At 41.5% G+C, this 21241-nt stretch overlaps 1 protein-coding gene across 4 annotated transcripts in view; it reads left to right on the top strand.

Moving 5' to 3' along the window:
- The first annotated feature begins 7346 nt into the window (after window positions 1–7346).
- Window positions 7347–21241, top strand: part of LOC134527127 (uncharacterized) — a 131136-nt gene continuing 117241 nt past the window's right edge. For 2 of the 4 annotated variants that reach the window (XM_063359512.1, XM_063359516.1), the window contains exon 1: window positions 7497–7764. In XM_063359512.1, the coding sequence (XP_063215582.1) occupies window positions 7705–7764 (60 nt within the window). In that variant the 5' untranslated portion in view covers window positions 7497–7704. Of the gene's footprint in view, window positions 7397–7496; window positions 7765–19297; window positions 19422–21241 lie in introns of those variants that run through there. The other 2 variants (XM_063359515.1, XM_063359513.1) reach the window with 2 other exon arrangements.

The raw sequence follows: 21241 nt of genomic DNA on the forward strand, positions 1-21241 counted from the left end.
CATGTACTGTTCCAAATACCACTTTGTCTCTCTGATATTTCCAAACTCCACTTTGTCCAACATTTAAATCAAAATTTCTCAAAAACTAGCTGTTTAATTTTTATTTCCTTTATGGGTACATGCCACCTATTAAATCTAAACAGCTAAGTAAACATTCCATTAGTCGTAACATCTCCAGAGAACAAATACAGGTTTTTCCTATTTTCTGGGAAATCACTTATGAAGGACAAACAGGTGATTGGAATTGGTCGACTCATATAAACACACACAACAAAAATACAAAACTGAAATATACATTTATGTTATAATGTTATAAAATCTATCCTATTTTCATTACAGTCCACTTTTCAAACTGGCATCCCAATTTATAAGACATATTTACGTCAAATATTCATGGGGCAAAGCCAAAATTGTAAAATGCCAAGTTGTTTGTATTACTCCATCAATCAAGTCCTAAATTAATATGATTTTCCTATCAGTGCTGATATGCACACAACTCAACCAAACAGGAAACTGTTTTATGGCTCTGCCAATCAAAATATTACAACAAGAGAGGCCCCGAGGATGAAAAGAAAGAGATTCGAATAAATTAAGCTATGGAATTATTACTCAGTGACTCAACGGTGATGTCCTCGGGGTGTCGACAGAGACGTCCGCTCTCGGCCGGCTGTAGAAGGAGACTGGGCTGAGCTCATGGTTTGCAGGTGGCAACATGGCGCCCTTCGCGCCGAACACAATTACCGTTACAACATTCTGCGATTCCGTGCCCCGGCGAAATTTAAGTAAATCATAGATTACATTAATAAATATATAAAAATTACTGGCAATTTAAAGTACATTAATGTTTACGTAGTTATTGAGAATTTATATAAAACATTCCTACCCTCGTCCAAGTCCGTGCCTATTCGGGTCCGCCCGGGCAACGTCTATAGTTTTATAATTAACGTAATATTTAAATTAAGGAAATACATGAGTAAACTGCAACAAAACACTGGGGCAAAAGAATAAAAGAAAAAGGGTTACAATATTAATTAACACATTTAGGGGTGCGGCGCACTGCATCTAAGCGCCCTCTTGCCGGGCTAGAAACACACGCACACACGCACGCACGAGCGGGAGGTTTGAACTGAGACGGTGGTTTGGCGGTGTCATATCGGGCTCAAAGGGGCCGCAGGACCGGACGACGTCAGATGTTTGCATCTGGATACTAAATGGTTCTTTCACAGTCATTACCATGTGAGGCTTTTGCTTTGTCACTCTCTTTCCCGTAGAAGGTTCAAAAACCGAAGTGGTATCCTTCTTGCCAGGTGTTGTAGAACTTACATCATCCCTCATGTAAAATTGTTGCACTCTTACTTTTAATTCCTCACTTACCTCATTCCAAGCCCGTTTTTGGTGATTATCTTTCTGTGACTGAATATTGGAAACATCTTGTACATCATTTATGATCAATAACTGTGCGAAAACTGCAGATTTTTTGGCTGGACTAACAGGCAAAGCTTTTTGAACTCTCCTTACAGCTTTGCCTAATGTCTTTACACATTTGTATGATCCTAAGGGTGAAGACAATGTTTTCTTTTGGCAACTAACGTGTTCTTTTTTCTTTTGTCTGCATCTTCTCTGTCGTTCAGCATTCTTGAGATGTTTTAATTTCAGCTTCTTCTTGTCATGTTTTATTCTTCCATTCGCCTTCTCTCTTCTATTCCGATTAAGTTCTCGTTCTTTTTCTAAATAAACCTTCAACTTTTCTGGATCATCTCTCTGCTTTTGCCTCCATTTTCTAACATAATCTCTTGAATTCATCCTGAAAGTGAAAAATATTTCCATTATGTAGGCCTAAAATCACTGTGTACATTCAGCACATACTACCTATGTAATATACACAAAAACATGAACAGCTATGTAAGGGTGAACAAACTAGGGGTTTTTCATTATTACGAGTGTGACATATTTATAAATTTTAAAATAAACTTTTTTATTATGTCAGTGAATAATTCTCTGCTTAATTTGACGCCGTCGTCGGTGCTCCCTCTGAGAGCACAGGCCGTTATATGTCCTCAACACCTGATCAGTGCTGCGCATCGAATGCGCCCGCGCGCGCAACATAGTGCAGTGCCCCGAACGGCGTGACGTCAGTCACGGCCCCCTACGTGTGCAAAGCGCCCGGCCGGGTGTGGCACTGCGCAAGGGTATTATTTATTCATGCATTTGATAAGATAAACAGAAACTAATAAGTCTAAAACCATTAATAATTAATGTTAATTTAATAATCATTTTATAAAGGGTTATCATTCACAAAACTGGCCGAAGTCATCTTCCGGCGCTCCGCAGTTTTCCCGCGGAATTTCCCCCCTCCCTGGCCCCGGCGGCCAGGGAGGTTAGTCAGTTGCCATCCAGCACTCGCCCGGGCCGGCAGCCCACGCACGGGGAGCTCTCAACTTTCGCGCCAACATCACCAGTCACTACAATAGGTAATTATAGCCAAATCGTTTTAATTCAGCTCCCCGGTCGGCCCGAATCACCGTTCGAGACTCCGCGCGGTCCTTTAATAAAATGTGCAGTCCGACACAGGACTTTTAGTATACTACGTAAATGATTAGGTGGCCCATCGTGGCACCTGCGCCTCACGCTGTAAAGTCCCACATCGGGACGTAGTTCATCGCCCACGCAGGGCGGCACTGCGCCAAATGCGAATCTAAAACTTTCAGACGAGTCATTAACTGGGACGTGCCACGGTCACGTGTGTGATATCCTGCAGGATTCCACCGCGCCCGTACCCAGCATAACGTGGCCCTCGCCACCCCGCGGAGTAGCCGCAGTTAGTTAACCAGTTGAGTGGAACAATTTACCTAGACCCGAACACGGGACTAATCGCAGTGACTATTGTGTAGTGTTTGATTTTAAGTAATTTCGTGTGAACAACCTCCCCACGCATTTCACGTTGCGTGCCGCAGACTTTCATACAGGTATGAACAGACTTATCGCCTGCCAGAGCATTCCACTCGCAATTCGCCGGGATTAGCCCCTATCGACGTACTTGCCACCGGGCTACCGTGTGGCCGTAAAAAGTCCGCCAATAGTGGGTGGCGTGCGTGGAGCTTAGGTCGACGATGAAGCGGCCAGTTACGTGAGCGTGTAACGTGTAAAGTGTGCGACGGAATAAACCAGCTAAAAGTACGTGTGTGTTTTTATTAATAAGGCGTCCTGGGAGGCCAAAACAGCCCGGTGAGTCCTTTGTCGACGCGTCCCTGCCTGCAGCCACGAGGCCAGGAACCCCGCCCTTGAGACCCAAAATTAATTAAACAGTTTAGATTCACGTAAAATTCAGATCAGGCAACGGGGACGGCGTCAAATTACACAAGCACATGCCTAACTTCACTTTCACAAAATGTTTTCACTTTATTTCAGACTAGGACATAGCTACAAAAACTTTAGTACTTAGGTTCTTTTTTTATTACGGGTGTGACACTACTACATAGTTAAAGTTTTTCACCAGTAACTAAATTAGGGTATATATTTACCTGCACTAATAGTATCCATGTAATTTCAAAGCCGAGAGTTTCTGTGTAGTGTCCTTCTTGAAAATAACCTATTAAAAATTGGAGGGAAACTTCAGGTTTACCAACAAAAGCCATAGGTACAACTTTACTTTAATGATGGACTTGACAGCTGAGTCACATATTCACTAAATAAAACAAACTAATACATACAAAATATACCAAATAAGTATATTTATGTAAAATTTATCTATCAGTGTTGCAATTAATACAAGTTTCAGAGAAAAATACCGAAATTAATTTTTTTGTGTTAAGGTTCACTCATGCATGGAATTACTCAAATACTAACACACATATTTAGAATACTTGAGTGATAGCGATCAATTAAAAATGTGTGACTGAAGTGGCCCGAGACCCAATAGTCCGGCAGGCACTCAATGTCCTTGGAGCTACTGAGTGTAAAGTGACTTGTGAGGATAAAACCATGATGTAGCCATATGTAGCATAGGTACATATAAGAAGTTGGTGTGCATTTACAAAGACTGGGTACTTGTTTGCATGCTGAGTCTGTTTTACAGGTCGTCTTATTTGTTATACAAAATATTTTGCAAACATGTATAGGCTTGCTATGAACTAATGAAATTAAGTTTCATATGAATAAAACCTATCATGAAACTCAAATATAGGATGTCTGGTAATTGGTGAATATTGTCAATACCAACCAATTACATTGAGATAGGGAAAGCTTAGTAAAAAATATTTGTGTAGAAAATTGGACGTATATAGGTTTTCAGATATGTGATTTGAAGTAGCAACGAGTATGTGTGAACATAATGTGGAACTGCTGAAGGAACTTACTATTAAAGATATGCAATCATTTACTACTGTTTTTTTTTTGCACAGTTGTACCTGGACCAATTGCAAATACAGAAACTCATATTCAGATACTTAATTATTTGGTAAATATTTACAATCGTGGTAGATGCCAAAAAAAATGCTAAAAATCCGAAAATATTTTTATTCTATGCTCTTTCACTTCCTCTTTTCAAATCAACCGGCGGAGATAAGAAATTGCAAATACTTTAGGAGATATCGAATTTTTTAATTTCATGATATGTAGAGTCGCGGTAGATGCCAAAAAAAATGCTAAAAATCCGAAAATACTTTTATTCTATGCAATTTCACTTCTTATTTTCTAATCAACCGGCGGAGATAAGAAATTCCAAATACTTTAGGAGATATCGAATTTTTTTATTTAGCAATACAACGCCCGTATAACCCTTCGAACGTCGCCATTTTTTATTTTGACGTGTGTTAGTGAATGCCTAATAAATAAAATGGTCGATTAGGTCAGGTCAGTTACATTATAAATACTTTCAAACTAAGCGAACATTAAAAATAATGTGAATTTAATTTAATGGTTCTTTAGTTTTAAATTATTTATAATGTAACTGACCTGACCTAACAAAACCCGGACAAATGATGAACATCAACAACTCACGTAATTTTTTTTTTACTTATTACTTGCGCAACAATATCCAAAAAAAAAAATAATACTTTAAAATTAGAAACGTTAAAAACTCACCTAAGTTGGAGGCGGGTACATTTCCTTTGTCACTATAAGGAAATGATGTAGTCGTTCACGGCAGAAGTTGACCGATTAATTAAACATCGTATTGAACAATAAATGAATAAATAATCACGTATTGGTTCATTTGAATACTGACCAATCACGGAATAAATAATCACATATTGGTTCATTTGAATACTGGCCAATCACGGAACAGTCACATGACAAAATTGTCCAATAAGAAACATGATACTCGTAAACAAGAAACCTTATTATCTATGACAAGAAACAATGGTCATCGCCGCATACTACGCAGGTATTGTGATGAAAATTAAAAAATTCGATATCGCCTAAAGTATTTGGAATTTCTTACCTCCGCCGGTTGATTTGAAAAGAGGAAGTGAAAGAGCACAGAATAAAAGTATTTTCAGATTTTTAGCATTTTTTTTGGCATCTACCGCGACTCTACATATCATGAAATTAAAAAATTCGATATCTCCTAAAGTATTTGGAATTTCTTATCTCCGCCGGTTGATTTGAAAAGAGGAAGTGAAAGAGCATAGAATAAAAGTATTTTCAGATTTTTAGCATTTTTTTTTGGCATCTACCGCGATGGTAAATATTTACCAATTATTTTACAGGAAAATTCATTTTGTCACGTGTAAGATGGGCATAATTGCAATTACAGTCAAAATTATTTAATTCCATATTCTTTGGGTTGGCACGTTCTGTAATCTGGCACAATTTGTGCTGCTTTCATTCAGATTTTTTTGGGTGCATTCCAGCTGTTGCCTTTGGCTGTCAGGTCATATACCTATGCTGCCAGCATTTTTAGTTTTCTCAAAGCCTACCGTTAATTTATATTTTCAATTCACAACAATGCTCCCAGTTTTCTAGCAGGTTACATTTCACGGGTGTGATTTCATAATGATTTTTTGAAGAATTGATCTGAATCATGGACTGCATGTGATATCAGAGACTTTTTTTTTTAAACACTAACACCAACCCTGTTAATTATATTGGCGTCTGATCATCCGGCATGGCCAGGAGCATATGCAGAATTTAATTTCAGGTTGATAGAACCACTCTGCCTGCATGGTTTGCTAGCAAATTCTTTACTTTTATTTTTACTTTTGTTTGTGGGAATGAAAGAATTTTTAGGATTTCAAAAAGGAGAGCATACATCCCCCCTCCACCTACCCAACCCATCATCTGGAGTCTGACACTCGACACGGCTGTAGCCACAAACGTACCTTACTGCATCAACAAGACTCTTAATACAAATTAATGGGTTTATTGTGTAGGTGATGTGATGTACAGTAATATGCTGACTTAATGCTCTTAATAAAACAAAACCTAGTCCAGGACTCCTGCTGAAAGGCAATGAAGTTCGAATTCCAACAAATCAGACACGTTAAATTTATTGAATTCAATTATTTATGTTATTTTTAATAGTTGCATTGTTAGGTACCTTAGTAGCGATTTTTTTGTCCCAATAAATATAACATAATTTCGTGTTTTTCTATTTAATCATTGTGTTAAAAGAAAGTACGTACCTACCTATATAAATAAATATACCCACATGCTACTATAAAATCAATTATGTAATGATTTCTTTGATTGAAAAGGTTTATGGCAGTTAACTCTTAAATAATCAAAGTATTCACTTGCTAAATGTATTGAATTCAATAAACTTCTGATATAGAAAAACCTATAGGTACTGCGTATTGCTTAATTTACGTGCGCACGTCTTCTCATTTGACCCAATCCAAAGCCCAATCTCAGCTAGAGCTGTAGCAAACCGTATGTATTCGTTACTGAGTAACGGGTGCGGCATCTAGTAACGAGTAACGAAACGTTACACACGAATGCATTTCGTTACTCGCATCTTTCGTATGTTTCACGCATGCGCGCGCGTATTCGTTACAAAGAACGATGTTTGTTTATTAATAAAAGTATGATTTGGAAATTCGTCCAAGTTTTTTACTGTTTATTAAAGGTATTGTGTGTGTAGACAAAGTTTTAGATTCGAACAGAAACAACGTAAGAAAGTATTTTTTACAAATTATAAATATGTATGTTTTTGTTTTTTATAATCGCGTATTTTCACGTTTTATGTTCTTATCTTAAAAGATATATTATAATAAAGCCGCTCTAATGAGAGTTAATTGTTTCTTGGTTAACAAAAGCTGTTAATTATCAAATATTTTTAATTGTTTATATTCGATTTATTTTTATTTACGCGACGTCATACTGTACGCGTACGAAATACGACTCGATTCGATGCTGTTACATAACATAGCATGTGCCATGTCATGCGGTATCAGAGGTAACGAGTAACGATACGAAAGTAACGAGTACTAATTGTTATAGTAACGAATACATATGGGTACACATTTTTTCGTTACTTTTACACCTCTAATCTCAGCTCGACGTCTTAAAGTCTCAACCTCTCAACCCAGTTACAATTTCAATTTACGTAGCTAATCGCAAAACCATCGACTACAGAAAGTTTCGATATTTACTTGATTTTATCAGTGATAATTTTCAAGTACCATCACACGTTATATCGTGCCGACTTACACCGAGGTATTTATCAAATCAAAATCGAATTGCAAATAGTGAGTATTATCAACGATGGCAAGTAAAAATATCACAGGATTCGGCGACAGTTTACAAGATATTAAGTTTGATGGCGTAAGTACCTAGAAAATATAATGTACGTAACATTTTTAAAAAGTACTTATTTAATTATATCACCTCACTATAGCTATGTTAAAACAAGATTCGGCACAAACTTTGCAGACCTGTCCGAATGCACGAGAGTTTCACGTAGTGACTTGGAGTAAGTAAATGAATGGAGGTATTCACAAATGCTGCGCACTCAAAAATTATAGTTCCAATTTTGAATACTTAATTTTACACCTGAACTTTGAATAATGTATTACTTGGTGCATTACAGTTGGCCTATCATTTAAGTTATAAAATCGTATCGTTTAGGTTATATGTCTGATTTCAAAGCAAAACATTAACAAATAATTAATAATTATAACATAAGTTATAATTGTTGCGATTGAAAATATAAATCTTAAAACATAATCAGTGTTACAAATGAGTTGAATTTGACATATTTTGGTAAAATGCAGGTTAGTGATGTTCTTATGAGTAAAAAAAAGAAAACGAGTCTGTAATAACATTATTATCTGTGTTCGTTTTGTTTAAGTTTTTGCATTGTTCTTGTCTTTATATGCGAAGCCATTTTGAAAGGCCCTATCACATTGTGAAATTTTGTAGCTAAATATTAAAATATTTTTCTTTAATTAATATTGGATGTGAAATGGTACTGCCCAGGGCAGTAATCAAAGACCAGGTCCCAGCAGTACTGTATCCTCACTGTTGGAGTATACTTGTCATATTATAGCCAGCCACCACCAGTGTTTTTTTTAAAGAATTTTTTTTTTTTTTTTTAGGAATATAATCAGGAAGATGGGTGCATTATTAATTCATGTGTCATTTTACAGTTCTAATACTTATTGGGACTAAACATTTCAATTTATTAACTAGTTAGTATTTAAGAGTTTTAATACTTTAAACTGCATTTATTTTTATTATTTTAATATTTTGCAGGACCTTTCATTTTAATTTTCTTGGGCTTCAAGCATTACAGTTTCTTTCCTTACCGCTGTCAGCCAAAAGTCGACTTTCTCTATTCCTTTCCTATTCGATGCTAGGCAGAGTCTCTTCATTAACCATGGATCTGGTCATATACAGGCAGGTGAGCATCTGCACTGCCAACACCATGAACATGTCTTGTCTCAGGCTCTCTCACTGTGGTCATTATGGCCGAGGCACTGTCGCGATTACATATCATGGCTGCATTTCGCATCTTTAGTCATGTAACCATTTCATGTTCACCCTCTGAGCATACACGACTGATACAACGCTGCATGTCCCACAGATCACAGTACATCTCACACTGTGCTAGCATTTTCCGCCTGCAACCCCCTCCCCAATCCTGTTGTCCTGCTTTTTAAGAACTTTGTGCTACACTAAGACAGATCCCCCTCTCTTGCCCCTTAGCCAACACTTAGTGAACTTCCAGCATCCAAAAACCCAATGTTAATTCCCCCGCTGGTCGCAAAGTCTCTGTGTGACTATGGTTTCCAAGTTTGAACTATATCCTCAGGCCTCATGACTATTCCGGAGCCCTCGATGCCATCAGCTTGACGCCGTCCCCGCTACCTCCTATGATTTTTACGTGATTTTTGTTTGGGTTCAAGATCTCAGGGAGGGTTCGGCCTTGTGGCTAGAGGTAGGGGTTAACGCAGTAGGGCCCCCCGAGCTGTTTGGCCACTCGGGATGCCTGAAGAAGAACACAAAGTTTCTGGAGGATATTTGATGAATTTATTACGGCACAGCCCTATACATAGTGCTGCCCGTTCTGGCCATAACGGTTGTCCCGATTCGACTAGTCACATGCGCAGCCCACTTCCTCAGTGGCGGCTCATGATTTTAATGCGCGTGAAGGACGTACTTTAACACACGATGCGGCGGTTACGAAATAAACTCTAACATGACAAATTATACCTTGACGAACAAAACAATTCACTATTACACGATACTTATTATACTGGGCTATCGGCACATAGGCCCGTGTTTCCGGCGACTCTACATGATTCCTAGATGTGTCCCAGGGACTGATTCGTTAGTACGTTTGGTGGCACGATACCGTGCGGCGGTTACAGTTAAACTCTAACATGACAAATTATACTTTGACGAACAAACACTTCACTATTACACAACACTTATTATAGGTACTGGGCTAGTGGCACGTAGGCCCGTGTCTCCGGCGACTTTTAAGTGATTCCTAGATGTGTCCCAGAGACTGATTCGTTAGTACGTTTGGTGGCACGTGTCGCCTTCTGGCTGCCCCGTGCGGGCCAAAACTAATTAGCCGGTAAGCTAAATTGGGGCGTGAAGCGCCGACGTAACGTCTCGTAGACTCCCCACAGTACTTACATAATACGTTGAACACTCATCTTGGAGCACTGATTTAATTAAGTGAAATACCTCATGGTAAATTGAGGCCGACCACGGAACTGTACGTAAAAGATTAAGAAAAGATTATGACTATTGAAACTACATGTCGGTGAAAGCAAGAGTTGATGGTTCCGCGTTGCGCGAAGGCTGCTGGCCTATCCGAGCTCCTGTAGGACACTAACTGTGTCGCCGCGCGCGACCCCCCTTCCCCCCGCCAGCCCTCCCGCGGAAACGTGTGAATTTCGCGGGAAACTGAATCGGCCAGGTTCGGGACAAGGCGCACAGTGAAACATGATTTTGAAAGGACTGAAATATTAATTGATGAAAATAATGTCTAATAAAAACCTGTGGAAAAATGTACATTATTTCATTTGTTGTAGTTCGGCGGAGGGATATACGCCACACCCGGCCGGATCCTTCCGCCGACGTAGCACTCGTTGCCTGGCGTTCGCCTCGTTGCACAAACTAAACTTTGTTGCGCGCACGAGCGCGTTCGGTGCACACACCTTTGTGAGACGTTGATGAGGCATAGCGGTCTATGCGACATAGAGGAGCATTGGCGGTCGGCATCAAGCTTTTGCCTTCAATAGTTTAGATCCTAACTCCTTACTCAGAGCAACACCTCCTGGCCCTGGACGGATCCTCCCTTCACACCCACTCCCCACCCAAGGTTAGTAGAGAGAGGTTGCCTCGATCGCTTGCGCATCGTTCTGCGCATCGCGTCACTTGCAGCCCCGGCTCGGCTTGCCAGCCCGTCCGCTCCTATAAGCTACTTAGTTTACAAGCACATCTGCTCGTAATAACGTGTCAAACTACAGCGTAATGCAGGGAGAGTTATTGTTGTGAGGAGTTTAATTGAGAGAACGTGTGTTAGAAAATGTTAGTGTTGCTTATATCATAAATGCACAGGTGCTTCGTTAATTATAACTAGCAGACAAAATGTTAAGAACACGAATTTAAAGTGAATTTGTTAAAAAGTTGTATTTAAACATTACAATGCCAGGTACGCGGTGTACAGTGGCTGTGTGTACAAATAGTTTGGTAAAAACAAAATCTTTACCTGAAACAAATCATATAAAATATAATCGATTCCCACATGATGATCATCTGTTGAAAGTGTGGGTTCAGAAATGCCGACGTGATGGTGAGGGGAATCCAAAAACAACTTACATATGTTCAGAGCACTTTACAGATGATTACGAGCGCGACTTGAAAGCTGAGTTGTTAAATAGTCTTAAACCAAATGCTGTACCTTCATTAAAACTTGGAATTACACCACCTGTAGAAACATTGGAAAGTCGTATGCGCCGAGAAGACCGAGTTAAATGCAGGGAAATCAAAAATTTTTTTTTATGTAAATTAATCGTAGATTCAAATGGAAATGTGTGGAAGAAACATGTTCTTGTAGTCAGTTAAAGCATTCAAAGTCTTGTTCTAACAATGACTCGGTAGAAATGCTTAGGAAGGAAATCCAAATTCTTAAAGAAAATTTGTTTCTTGCCGAAAGAAAGTCAGTTTTAAATTTGGAAGTCATGAAAAAACTCAAAAAAGAAAACGTAAATCTTAAAAACAAACAAAAATAACGTTCTTCGTTAGAGTTCCGCATGCGGAATATTCTTTCAAGAGTTTTTTATTTTTTTTTTAATCAAATTGACTTATTACTTTCGTTGAAAAAAAAGAGTAAACTGGACCAATGAGGAAATAGCTCTCACTTTCACTTTGCGTTATTTCAGTAAGCGATGTTATTTATTTTTAAAACAGAAACTTAACTTCCCATTGCCTAGACTTTCAACTCATCAACGATGGGCATCTTCATTTGACACGAGAAAAGTTATCCTAGTAAACATGTTCGAATTTTTTAATGTAGCACGTTCTTCGTTGTTAGACTTCGAACGCATTGTTGTTCTTTGACGAAGTAAAAGTGAAGAAAACGCTCGAGTATGATGCAAAAGAGGATGAAACGATTACACGAAAAACTGCTCTATTCATGTTAGAAATTTATTTTTAAATCTAACTTCAATTTATTTATGTTGCAAACATTCCCAAAACGTTTTAATGAGCTATGGCTACTTTTATTAAACACTAAGAAATTGATATGCAATTATTTTAAATATTATAATCTTGCTGAGAAATAAATACAAATAAACCATTCTGTTTGACTAGTTACATGTTAATTATATTAATTTTTAAAAATTCATGGATTCATCATTGATATTTTGAAAATTTTTACTGTCTCTGAAAAAATATGTTGAAATAATAATTCATCCTTGTTTTCAATCACAGCATGTTGTCATTTGAAAAGCATATCAAAGCGAATATAATTAACAGTAATCTACAAAGCATTAATGAAATACTATAAGTGTAGCGTATCAGACATGTGAAACGATCCGAGCTGATAAGAGAAAGCCGTCAGTCAGCAGGTGTAGTATTACGGCTGGGAACGGCGGGGCTGCAGATGACGTCAGAGCGGAGTGTCGGGCTGTCTACATTGTTCTTATGGGATCGAGACAACCTCTCTCTCTACTAACCTTGCTCCCCGCCAAGTACCCTTGTGAAGGGCCTTTATGTTAGGAAGTCACTCACTGGTCGGGAGCAGTTTTTGAAGTGCGAGTGTATGTGTCACAACCAAATCGCCGGGTCTGCCGTTTCTTTCGTACACTAGTGCTCTAAGACTTCCGTTCTGCACTACGTAGTTCCGAAACGAAGGGATTTGTTTCTCGACATCTTCTATTTTCTCTTTTTTTCAATTTCTTAGAATCATTTAGTAAACAAATCGTTTTGGGAATTATTTGGCTTCTGGTGTTGTTTGCAGTTTCTGCAAAATGCACTAATTTCTCTTCTCTGCCCACCACTGTGGTAAGTGACGTCCAACTGTCCTCTCGTATAAATTTTTCCTCTCTTTGAGGTGTGAATTATTTTACCCTTTTAAGTAATTTCCCCTTTTTTTATTCCCATGCTCGCTTTTCATTTTTGCATAGTGGGTCCCAGTTCCCGGCCCAAAATTAAACTACAGTCTTCTGTCTCGTCCACTTTGCAGAATGGGCTGGTAATCTCTTTTCCGTTTTTCTCTGTGCTGTTGAAGTCCCTCCATCAGCAGCTTATCCACAAAAAAAAATTACAGCTGGCAGGAGGCATCTAAGTCGCATAGAAATAAATAAAATTTATTTGTCAGTACGATATTTTATGTAAAATTTGTAACTTCTGAACATTGTGTTTCATATATTAATGGGTAATTCTCCAATAAGTGTGCAATTTGGATTTTGAAATCTCAAAACTTAAAAATATGATTTTTTCATTATTATTTTTACAAGTTACCTACAGTATTATTTACATTATTGTTGTTGTGATTGTTCTTCAAAAATATATTATATTAAAAAATTCACTTTCACGGAGGTGAGATTATGGTAACGGAGGTGAGAATAGAGTTCATAAAGTAGAGTTAATCTCTAGAAGCCAGTATAATAAATAACCACAGACAGACAGAAAATGTAAGTACCTATAATATTAAGATACAATTATGCTAATTTACATAAACTTAAATTTCACATTTTGATGTTAGCAAGTAATTTGCACTGTTAAATCAGCCTCCGATTTTAAGTTTATATTCAGTATTAAAACTTACTAGTAATAATATGAAAAATTGCAATACACACACACTGTCTCGCAAATTAAAAGTATTTGAAATACATTTCATGAAAGATTTTCATAGCCTTCCAGATTATTGCTTAATAAATACTGCCCACGATTGTTCACCAAAGGTTGTTCAATAATTTGGACTATATCTATTCTTGCAACAACAGAAGTACCTCCTCAACTTCAGGAAATATAAATTTCTTAGATGATGTCCTTTTTAGTCATTCTGAAATGTAAAACGAACTGTAATTAGCTTACTAGATCCCGCAAATACAAAAACCAATTTTTTTACAAATCTATTTACAATTAGGCCTGTACAGTTAAAGTAATAAAAAAATATTTAAAATTCAAATTAAATATTATTAGTGAAAGTAAACTTTGCATACATTTCTTGAAGCATCACTCCAGAAAAATTGTTCTGCATAGAATATGTACATTTAAGAAGCTTGTGACATTTCATGTTCAATATATATATATATATATATATTTTAAAACACTGCATTGTAGATTTTGCAAAATTGTGATTATTTATACTACAGATTTGAACAATGGAAGTGTCTGTTACTATAATAACCTTAATTGTAGGTTACAAAGAAGAATTGAACATCCATTTAATAGCAATGCAGCTTTAAGAGCATGTAAAAAATTGGTTGTCTGTAAAGTCGGTTTACGGACGATAGTTTAATGTGACAATGTCACAACAAAACATTGATGATGAACTTATTGATCCAGAAGAAAAGGAAATATCATATTCGGCCTGAGACTGAGCCGTATTAGGTTTTTGCAACCAAACCATTTAGGCATTAAAAATATTATATTCTTTGAAGAAGAAATTTTTTTTTAATTTTTCTATCATTTGTATGATAAAATCTACCTCTGCATACTTTTATGAATAGATTTGAATCATTTTTATTGAATTATCACTATTTTGTATGGATACAAAGAAGGAGTGAAATGAAATGTACAATTTAATTAATGAATTTACTTTTATTAACATTCATTAATTCAAATATAGCTTTTGAAGTGTCGGGCGCACAGTATTTATTTTTACAAGTACAAAAAAAACTTTCAGCCGCCTGGATTTGATCAGTCAACTTATCGATTGGTCGTCAGTTTTTTAGTTTTAAATTCATTTATTTCAGCAATAAAATACAAAGTTACAAATAACACAACAGCAAAGATAATAGCACGCTCCAGCTGACTCAGCTCTTTCATGCTTAAAAATAAATTGTCGTGTCCTGCGTTTGCCCTCGGCCTCCTCTCTCTGCAACCAACATGGCCGCTTCGCAAAGAAAGCAGTATCCCAACAGGCTTCTCTACACCAGCCGTGGGATATAGGCTACGAGTGGTGCCGCAAACATACCATAGATGGCAGCAAGCATTTTTTGAACGTTTATAGCAGTGCATATGGATTTATTAATGACTGTATTATATAAAATGTGTGTCAGTGCTATGTATGTTATAAGTAAATAATATCCTAGTGTGTGAATTACTGGGGAGGCCACAGGATGACCTGTTTTCTGTATTGGGGAAAAATATGTCACTTGTATCAGTGACCAGTGTAGGGAGGAGATCTATATAAGCTAGGTACACATTTTACCTAGCCAGAGATCTCCTCACCAAGTAAATGACAATTAAAACTTGGAACATTGGAAATAGAAAGAAAAGTTATTTCTCTCCTTGCTCTCACTTCTCTTACCTCCCTCCTCTGGAGCGGCCCTTGGGTGCTCGCTCTAGATTCTCTTACCTCCTCCCTCTGGAGTGGCCCTCGGGTGCCTGCTTTAGAACCCCTTCCCTCTGGAGCAGCACTTGGGTGCTCACTCTAGATCACCTCCTCTGAAGCGGCCCTTGGGTGCTCGCTCTAGATCACCTCCCCTGTAGCAGCCCTTGGGTGCTCGCACTAGGAGTCCCACTTCCCCCTTGGAGCGGCCTTTGGGTGTTCGCTCTAAGGCATTCACTAACCCCCTTTTCTCCGCCCAGTAAAAGGGCTGGTAAGAAACGGCCACCTAGGCCCGACCTAGCGGACCACCGGCCCCTCTCCGCCGGACTCGCTGCCGACTCCAGGAGCTGTTCGGCAGCAACGACTGAGGTCACCCAGCCCCAGGGAGTGTGCACTCCCACCCCTGGCCTCTCCAGCACCAGCCCCGGTGCCGGGACACATCAATTTGGCGCCCAATGTGGGGCCTGTGTCAATCTAGATAGGCTGAGGACCACCTACCACCGCTAGAGCTTCTCATCACAGCCAGAGCAACACCCACTTCCAGGAGTGCAGAAAACACCTGGTGGCGCCCAACCCATCTGAACGATGTCTGGATCCTGTGCAGCACCTCGATGCAGTGCATCAGATGGACCCAGCATTACCTGTGTATGCTGCAATGACCAGTTTCACCTACAATGCCTTGGTTTCATGGAACAAGTCATTGAACAAGCATATATCCACATATGCCAGCCCTGCAGACAACTTCTGGTGGAGAAGAAGCCAACAGTTCCAGCTCCCCGGCACTGCTTTGCGCCGAACTGCCCTGGGACAGCCCTAGTCCTCGTCACCTGCCAGGCCTGCCATCGCGACTACCATCTCGCCTGTTTAGGCTGGGAAGATACACCACTGGACCTTGCTGGGATGTCATTTACCTGCGCCCAGTGTAGAGTTAATTCCCCTGCACCTTCAAGTAGAAAATCTGCAAGTGCACCTCGGCCCTTTAGAGGTCAGGATCATGAGGACCCTGTGCAAGCTGTACACCAATGGGAGCAAGCCCTATGGGCACATGCAATCCACCCCACCGAATGGGTGGACCAGATAGGTCCATTACTACTTGGGGAAGCCTCTAGATGGTGAAATAACCATGAAGGGCTGTATGACACCTGGGAAGAGTTCACAGGGGGCTTCCTGGACCATTTTGGAAACCAATCAAGACTGGCAAAGCTTACTGCCCAATTATATGGTACCAAACAAAAGGAAGGAGAGGATATCGAAAGTTTCTTACTACAGAAAAGGAAACTTTATAAGAGGCTACACCCAGGGAGAGACCCAAATGAATTTCTTCCTACCTTGTTGGAGCTGGTGCGGCCCAACCTTCGGTCATTTCTGCGGCATCCACCTCCCGAGAATTTATCCGAACTTATGGTTCGAGCCACTACCGTGCAGCGAGACTGTCTCGAAACTAGGGGCACTGTAACAAGCAAACCGTGGTCACCACCAACCCCGGTACATGAATATGCAACCCCCAACAAAAGATTGCCGAAGCATTGGCACTGTCCTGAACAACACTTTCATCAAGACTGCCCAGTGCTCCGCTGCCAACAGTCTGAAAGGAACAGCCTCAACACAGTAGACCCCTGGAGGGAAAGAGTGGTGCCAATGAGCCCTACCCCTACACTGAAGGTAGAAAACCTCAACTCCCAAGCTCGGCTCGAAAGTAGACCGACCCCGAGCCTTATGTGTGTACAGCACCACCCACAACAAGAACTGCCAAGAGTCAAGGTGCAACTGGACTCACAGCCCATTCAGGCTCTTATCGACACAGCCTCCACCACTAATTTTGTGCGCGAGAGTATTGTGTAGAGAACAGGGACCCCTATTAAGTCCCAACCCCAAATGGCACAGCTTGCCACCCAGGGATCCACCATGACCTTACTGGGAAATGCTGTGGTACAATGCTACATAGCCGATGTGGAGATGGAGATCCCATGTCTGGTCGCGAAGGACCTTCGAGAAGAACTCGTGCTTGGCCAAGATTGGCTCACACAGCAGCAGGCGACATTGGACTTTGAAGATAAAACTATACACTTCGGACGAACATCCCGCCGAACTCTTAACTGGGGGACCAAAGGAATGGGTGACCGGAACACCCCTAATCCTAGTGGTGTTAACCCTAATCCTGGAATCTGCACAGAACAAGGAGACTACCCTCTGGTTAGGTTGATGCAAAGGGACAAGCGACCCCAAAAAACTCCTTCCCCACGCTCTGCCACAACCAAGCTGAGCCAAAATAACTCAGGCAGTGGTTTTCAATGGCGTCAGAAAGGAGGAACTCCAAAGGGGAAATCAACCATGCAGTCGTGGAGACAGCTGTGGAGCGACGCCTCCATAAAGACAAGGTGCAACTGGAATAGAGAGTCCTTTCAAGATCGAGGACTATGGATTCCCCAGAACAGGATTCACCTGCTGCCATGGAGACAGAAAACAGATCTGTCAACAATACCCTGCAACCCCAGGAACCTGCTATTCCCTCCTCACTGGGACAAGATTGTGCCTCCAGAACCCTCAGACCACGGGACCGGCTGGTCAGACCGGCCCGCTACCGACTAACCTCCGCATAGTGCAGTGGCCAGTGTAGGGAGGTCAGCCCTGGGACTGAAGCCCAGGGTACTGACCTCTGGCAGGTGCAACGATCCAGGCCGAGGTCACAGAGGGAGGGGGCAAATTGTCGTGTCCTGCATTTGCCCTCGGCCTCCTCTCTCTGCAACCAACATGGCCGCTTCGCAAAGAAAGCCGTATCCCAACAGGCTTCTCTACACCAGCCGTGGGATATAGGCTACGAGTGGTGCCGCAAACATACCATAGATGGCAGCAAGCATTTTTTGAATGTTTATTGCAGTGCATATGGATTTATTAATGACTGTATAATATAAAATGTGTGTCAGTGCTATGTATGTTATAAGTAAATAATATCCTAGTGTGTGAATTACTGGGGAGGGCACAGGATGACCTGTTTTCTGTATTGAAAAAAAATATGTCACTTGTATCAGTGACCAGTGTAGGGAGGAGATCTATATAAGCTAGGTACACATTTTACCTAGCCAGAGATCTCCTCACCAAGTAAATGACAATTAAAACTTGGAACATTGGAAATAGAAAGAAAAGTTATTTCTCTCCTTGCTCTCACTCATCTTATCTCCCTCCTCTGGAGCGGCCCTTGGGTGCGTGCTCTAGATTCTTTTACCTCCTCCCTATGGAGCGGCCCACGGGTGTTCGCTCTAGAACCCCTTCCCTCTGGAGCAGCACTTGGGTGCTCGCTCTAGATCACCTCCTCTGAAGCGGCCCTCGGGTGCTCGCTCTAGATCACCTCCACTGTAGCGGCCCTCGGGTGCTTGCTCTAGGAGTCCCTCTTCCCCCTTGGAGCGGCCTTTGGGTGTTCGCTCTAAGGCATCCGCTAACCCCCTTTTCTCCGCCCAGTAAAAGGGCTGGTAAGAAACGGCGACCTAGGCCCGACCTAGCGGACCACCGGCCCCTCTCCGCCGGACTCGCTGCCGACTCCAGGAGCTGTTCGGCAGCAACGACTGAGGTCACCCAACCCCAGGGAGTGTGCACTCCCACCCCTGGCCTCTCCAGCACCAGCCCCGGTGCCGGGACACGTCAAAATACATGATAAAAGTAAAACAACACAAAAGTACGATAAATATGATCATTATAAATTCCAGGGAAAAGTATAAAAAACCCAGAGCACAGCAAGTAAATAGTGAACAGTAATGAAGTAAAAAACGATCCGAAGTAATGAAAGAAAGATGGAGGGTCAGAAAAGCAAAATTAAAAGGCAGTTCGTCGATTTGCTTTCAGATGGGAGAATTAAAGAATTGACTCTGGGGGCCAAAATAGCGGCGTACAAAGGGTATAAACTAAATATTACAACAAAAAAAATCAAAAAATATGAAAGCGAAGGACCAATTGACCATAACAACAGGTAATACCTGCAAGGAAATTGAAAAGGTAAGAATAAGGTAAATACAAGTAGTTAAAAATGAGCCCTAAAATACTTAAATGCTATAGAGTACAGAAGAATAATTAACACAAGGTAAAAGAAAAACACAGTGAGGGAGGCACCCAATTGGGGCCGCTATAGAGGGGAACAATAAACAAAGCGTTTAATTCAAAACACGAACATAGCACTTAACAGACACAAGGCATAAACAAAACAACACTAAAGAACACGATAAGAGTACATACGAACCATGCACGGGCATAACACACTACACAACCGTGCACAGGCTTGACACACGACACAACCATGCACGGGCATGGCACACCACACAATCATGCACGGGCATGAAACACAGCACAAGATGAACCACTTCACTAGGGGGGGGGGGGGGGGTCTTCGAGAGCGAAGTCTTTGATGCAACGATGCACATGCGGTGCCAGCACGTCGTAACTGCCGATGCCGGAGATGATGGGGTTGTGATGGCGGGCGGCCCGAAGGAAGAATCTTGAAGCGATTCGGATGATCAGCTCGACAGAGACGGGACACCAGCAAGACAATACAGCAGCGTAGTGGCGGTGTTCAGCGACATGCCCAGGATAGTGCGAAGCCCACGGTGATAGCCCAACAGAATGGGCCGGCGACAGGAGGCAGGGGCATAGGCCCAGAGCGCAGCCCCATACAACAGGATGGGGAGTACAAGAGCCTGCCACAGTTGAACACGCAGGGCCTCCGCCAGAGGACAAGCCGGGATCAGAACAGGACGGACAAAATGCAGCGCAGTCAGAGCCTTGGCGGACATGGATCGAATGTGGGGGTGCCAAGTCAACGTGGAGTCGATAAGGACACCCAAGTACCGCACAACCGACACCCAGAAGAGGGGGCGGCCCAACAGGACCGGCGGTGCGGGAGGTCGCTTCCGGCACCTGGTGAGAAACATGATTGCAGTCTTTTCAGGATTCGGGCGAACACCCCAGCACTGAAAGTAAGTGCTGACAGACCTAAGCGAGCACTGAACACGCGCTTGCAGCAGGAGAGCAGTTTCACCGCTGACAAGAATGGCCGTATCATCCGAGTACTGTAAGGTACGAGCAGTGGGCAGCAAAGGTAAGTCAGCCATATAAATGGCGAACATGAGGGGGCTCAACAGCGAACCCTGAGGTACCCCCGCCGCTACCGGCAAAGGCGGAGACAGGACGCCAGAGATGCACACCTGGAAAACTCTATGGGAGAGAAAACTATGGAGAATGGAAATGAAACGCTCGGGGAACTTAAAATGGTGGAGCTTGCTGAGCAGAGCATCATGAGGGATGGAATCGAAGGCGCGGGACAAATCCAACAAAACCAAAGCAGAATGGCGGCGTGCACAAAACCCGGCGGTGACAGAGTCAACAACAAAAGCAACAGCATGTAGGGCAGATAGATGCCGGCGGAAGCCGAATTGCGTGTCCGGCAATACATTTAGCTGGTCGGTGTACAACATCGGCCGGGACAGCAAGATGCGCTCAGCAACCTTCGACAAAACCGACAGCAACAATATCGGCCTGTAAGACATCAGCTACATAGGAGGAGCATCACGCTTGAGCACAGGAACAACAACCACCAACTTCCACAACTGAGGAAAGGACATGACCAGAAAGATAGAGTTCACAAGCTGCGTAAGGTAAACAACCCCCTTGCGGGAGAGAGACCTAAGCATCCGAGCAGGCAACAGGTCAGCACCGACAGCTTTGCCGCACTTCAGGCGCCCCAGAACTCGGGACACCTCCTGCGGAGTGGCAAGCATCCCCTTGGGAAGCTCGGGC

This window comes from Bacillus rossius, chromosome 1 (genome assembly GCF_032445375.1).
Source record: "Bacillus rossius redtenbacheri isolate Brsri chromosome 1, Brsri_v3, whole genome shotgun sequence".
Classification (NCBI taxonomy): domain Eukaryota; kingdom Metazoa; phylum Arthropoda; class Insecta; order Phasmatodea; family Bacillidae; genus Bacillus; species Bacillus rossius.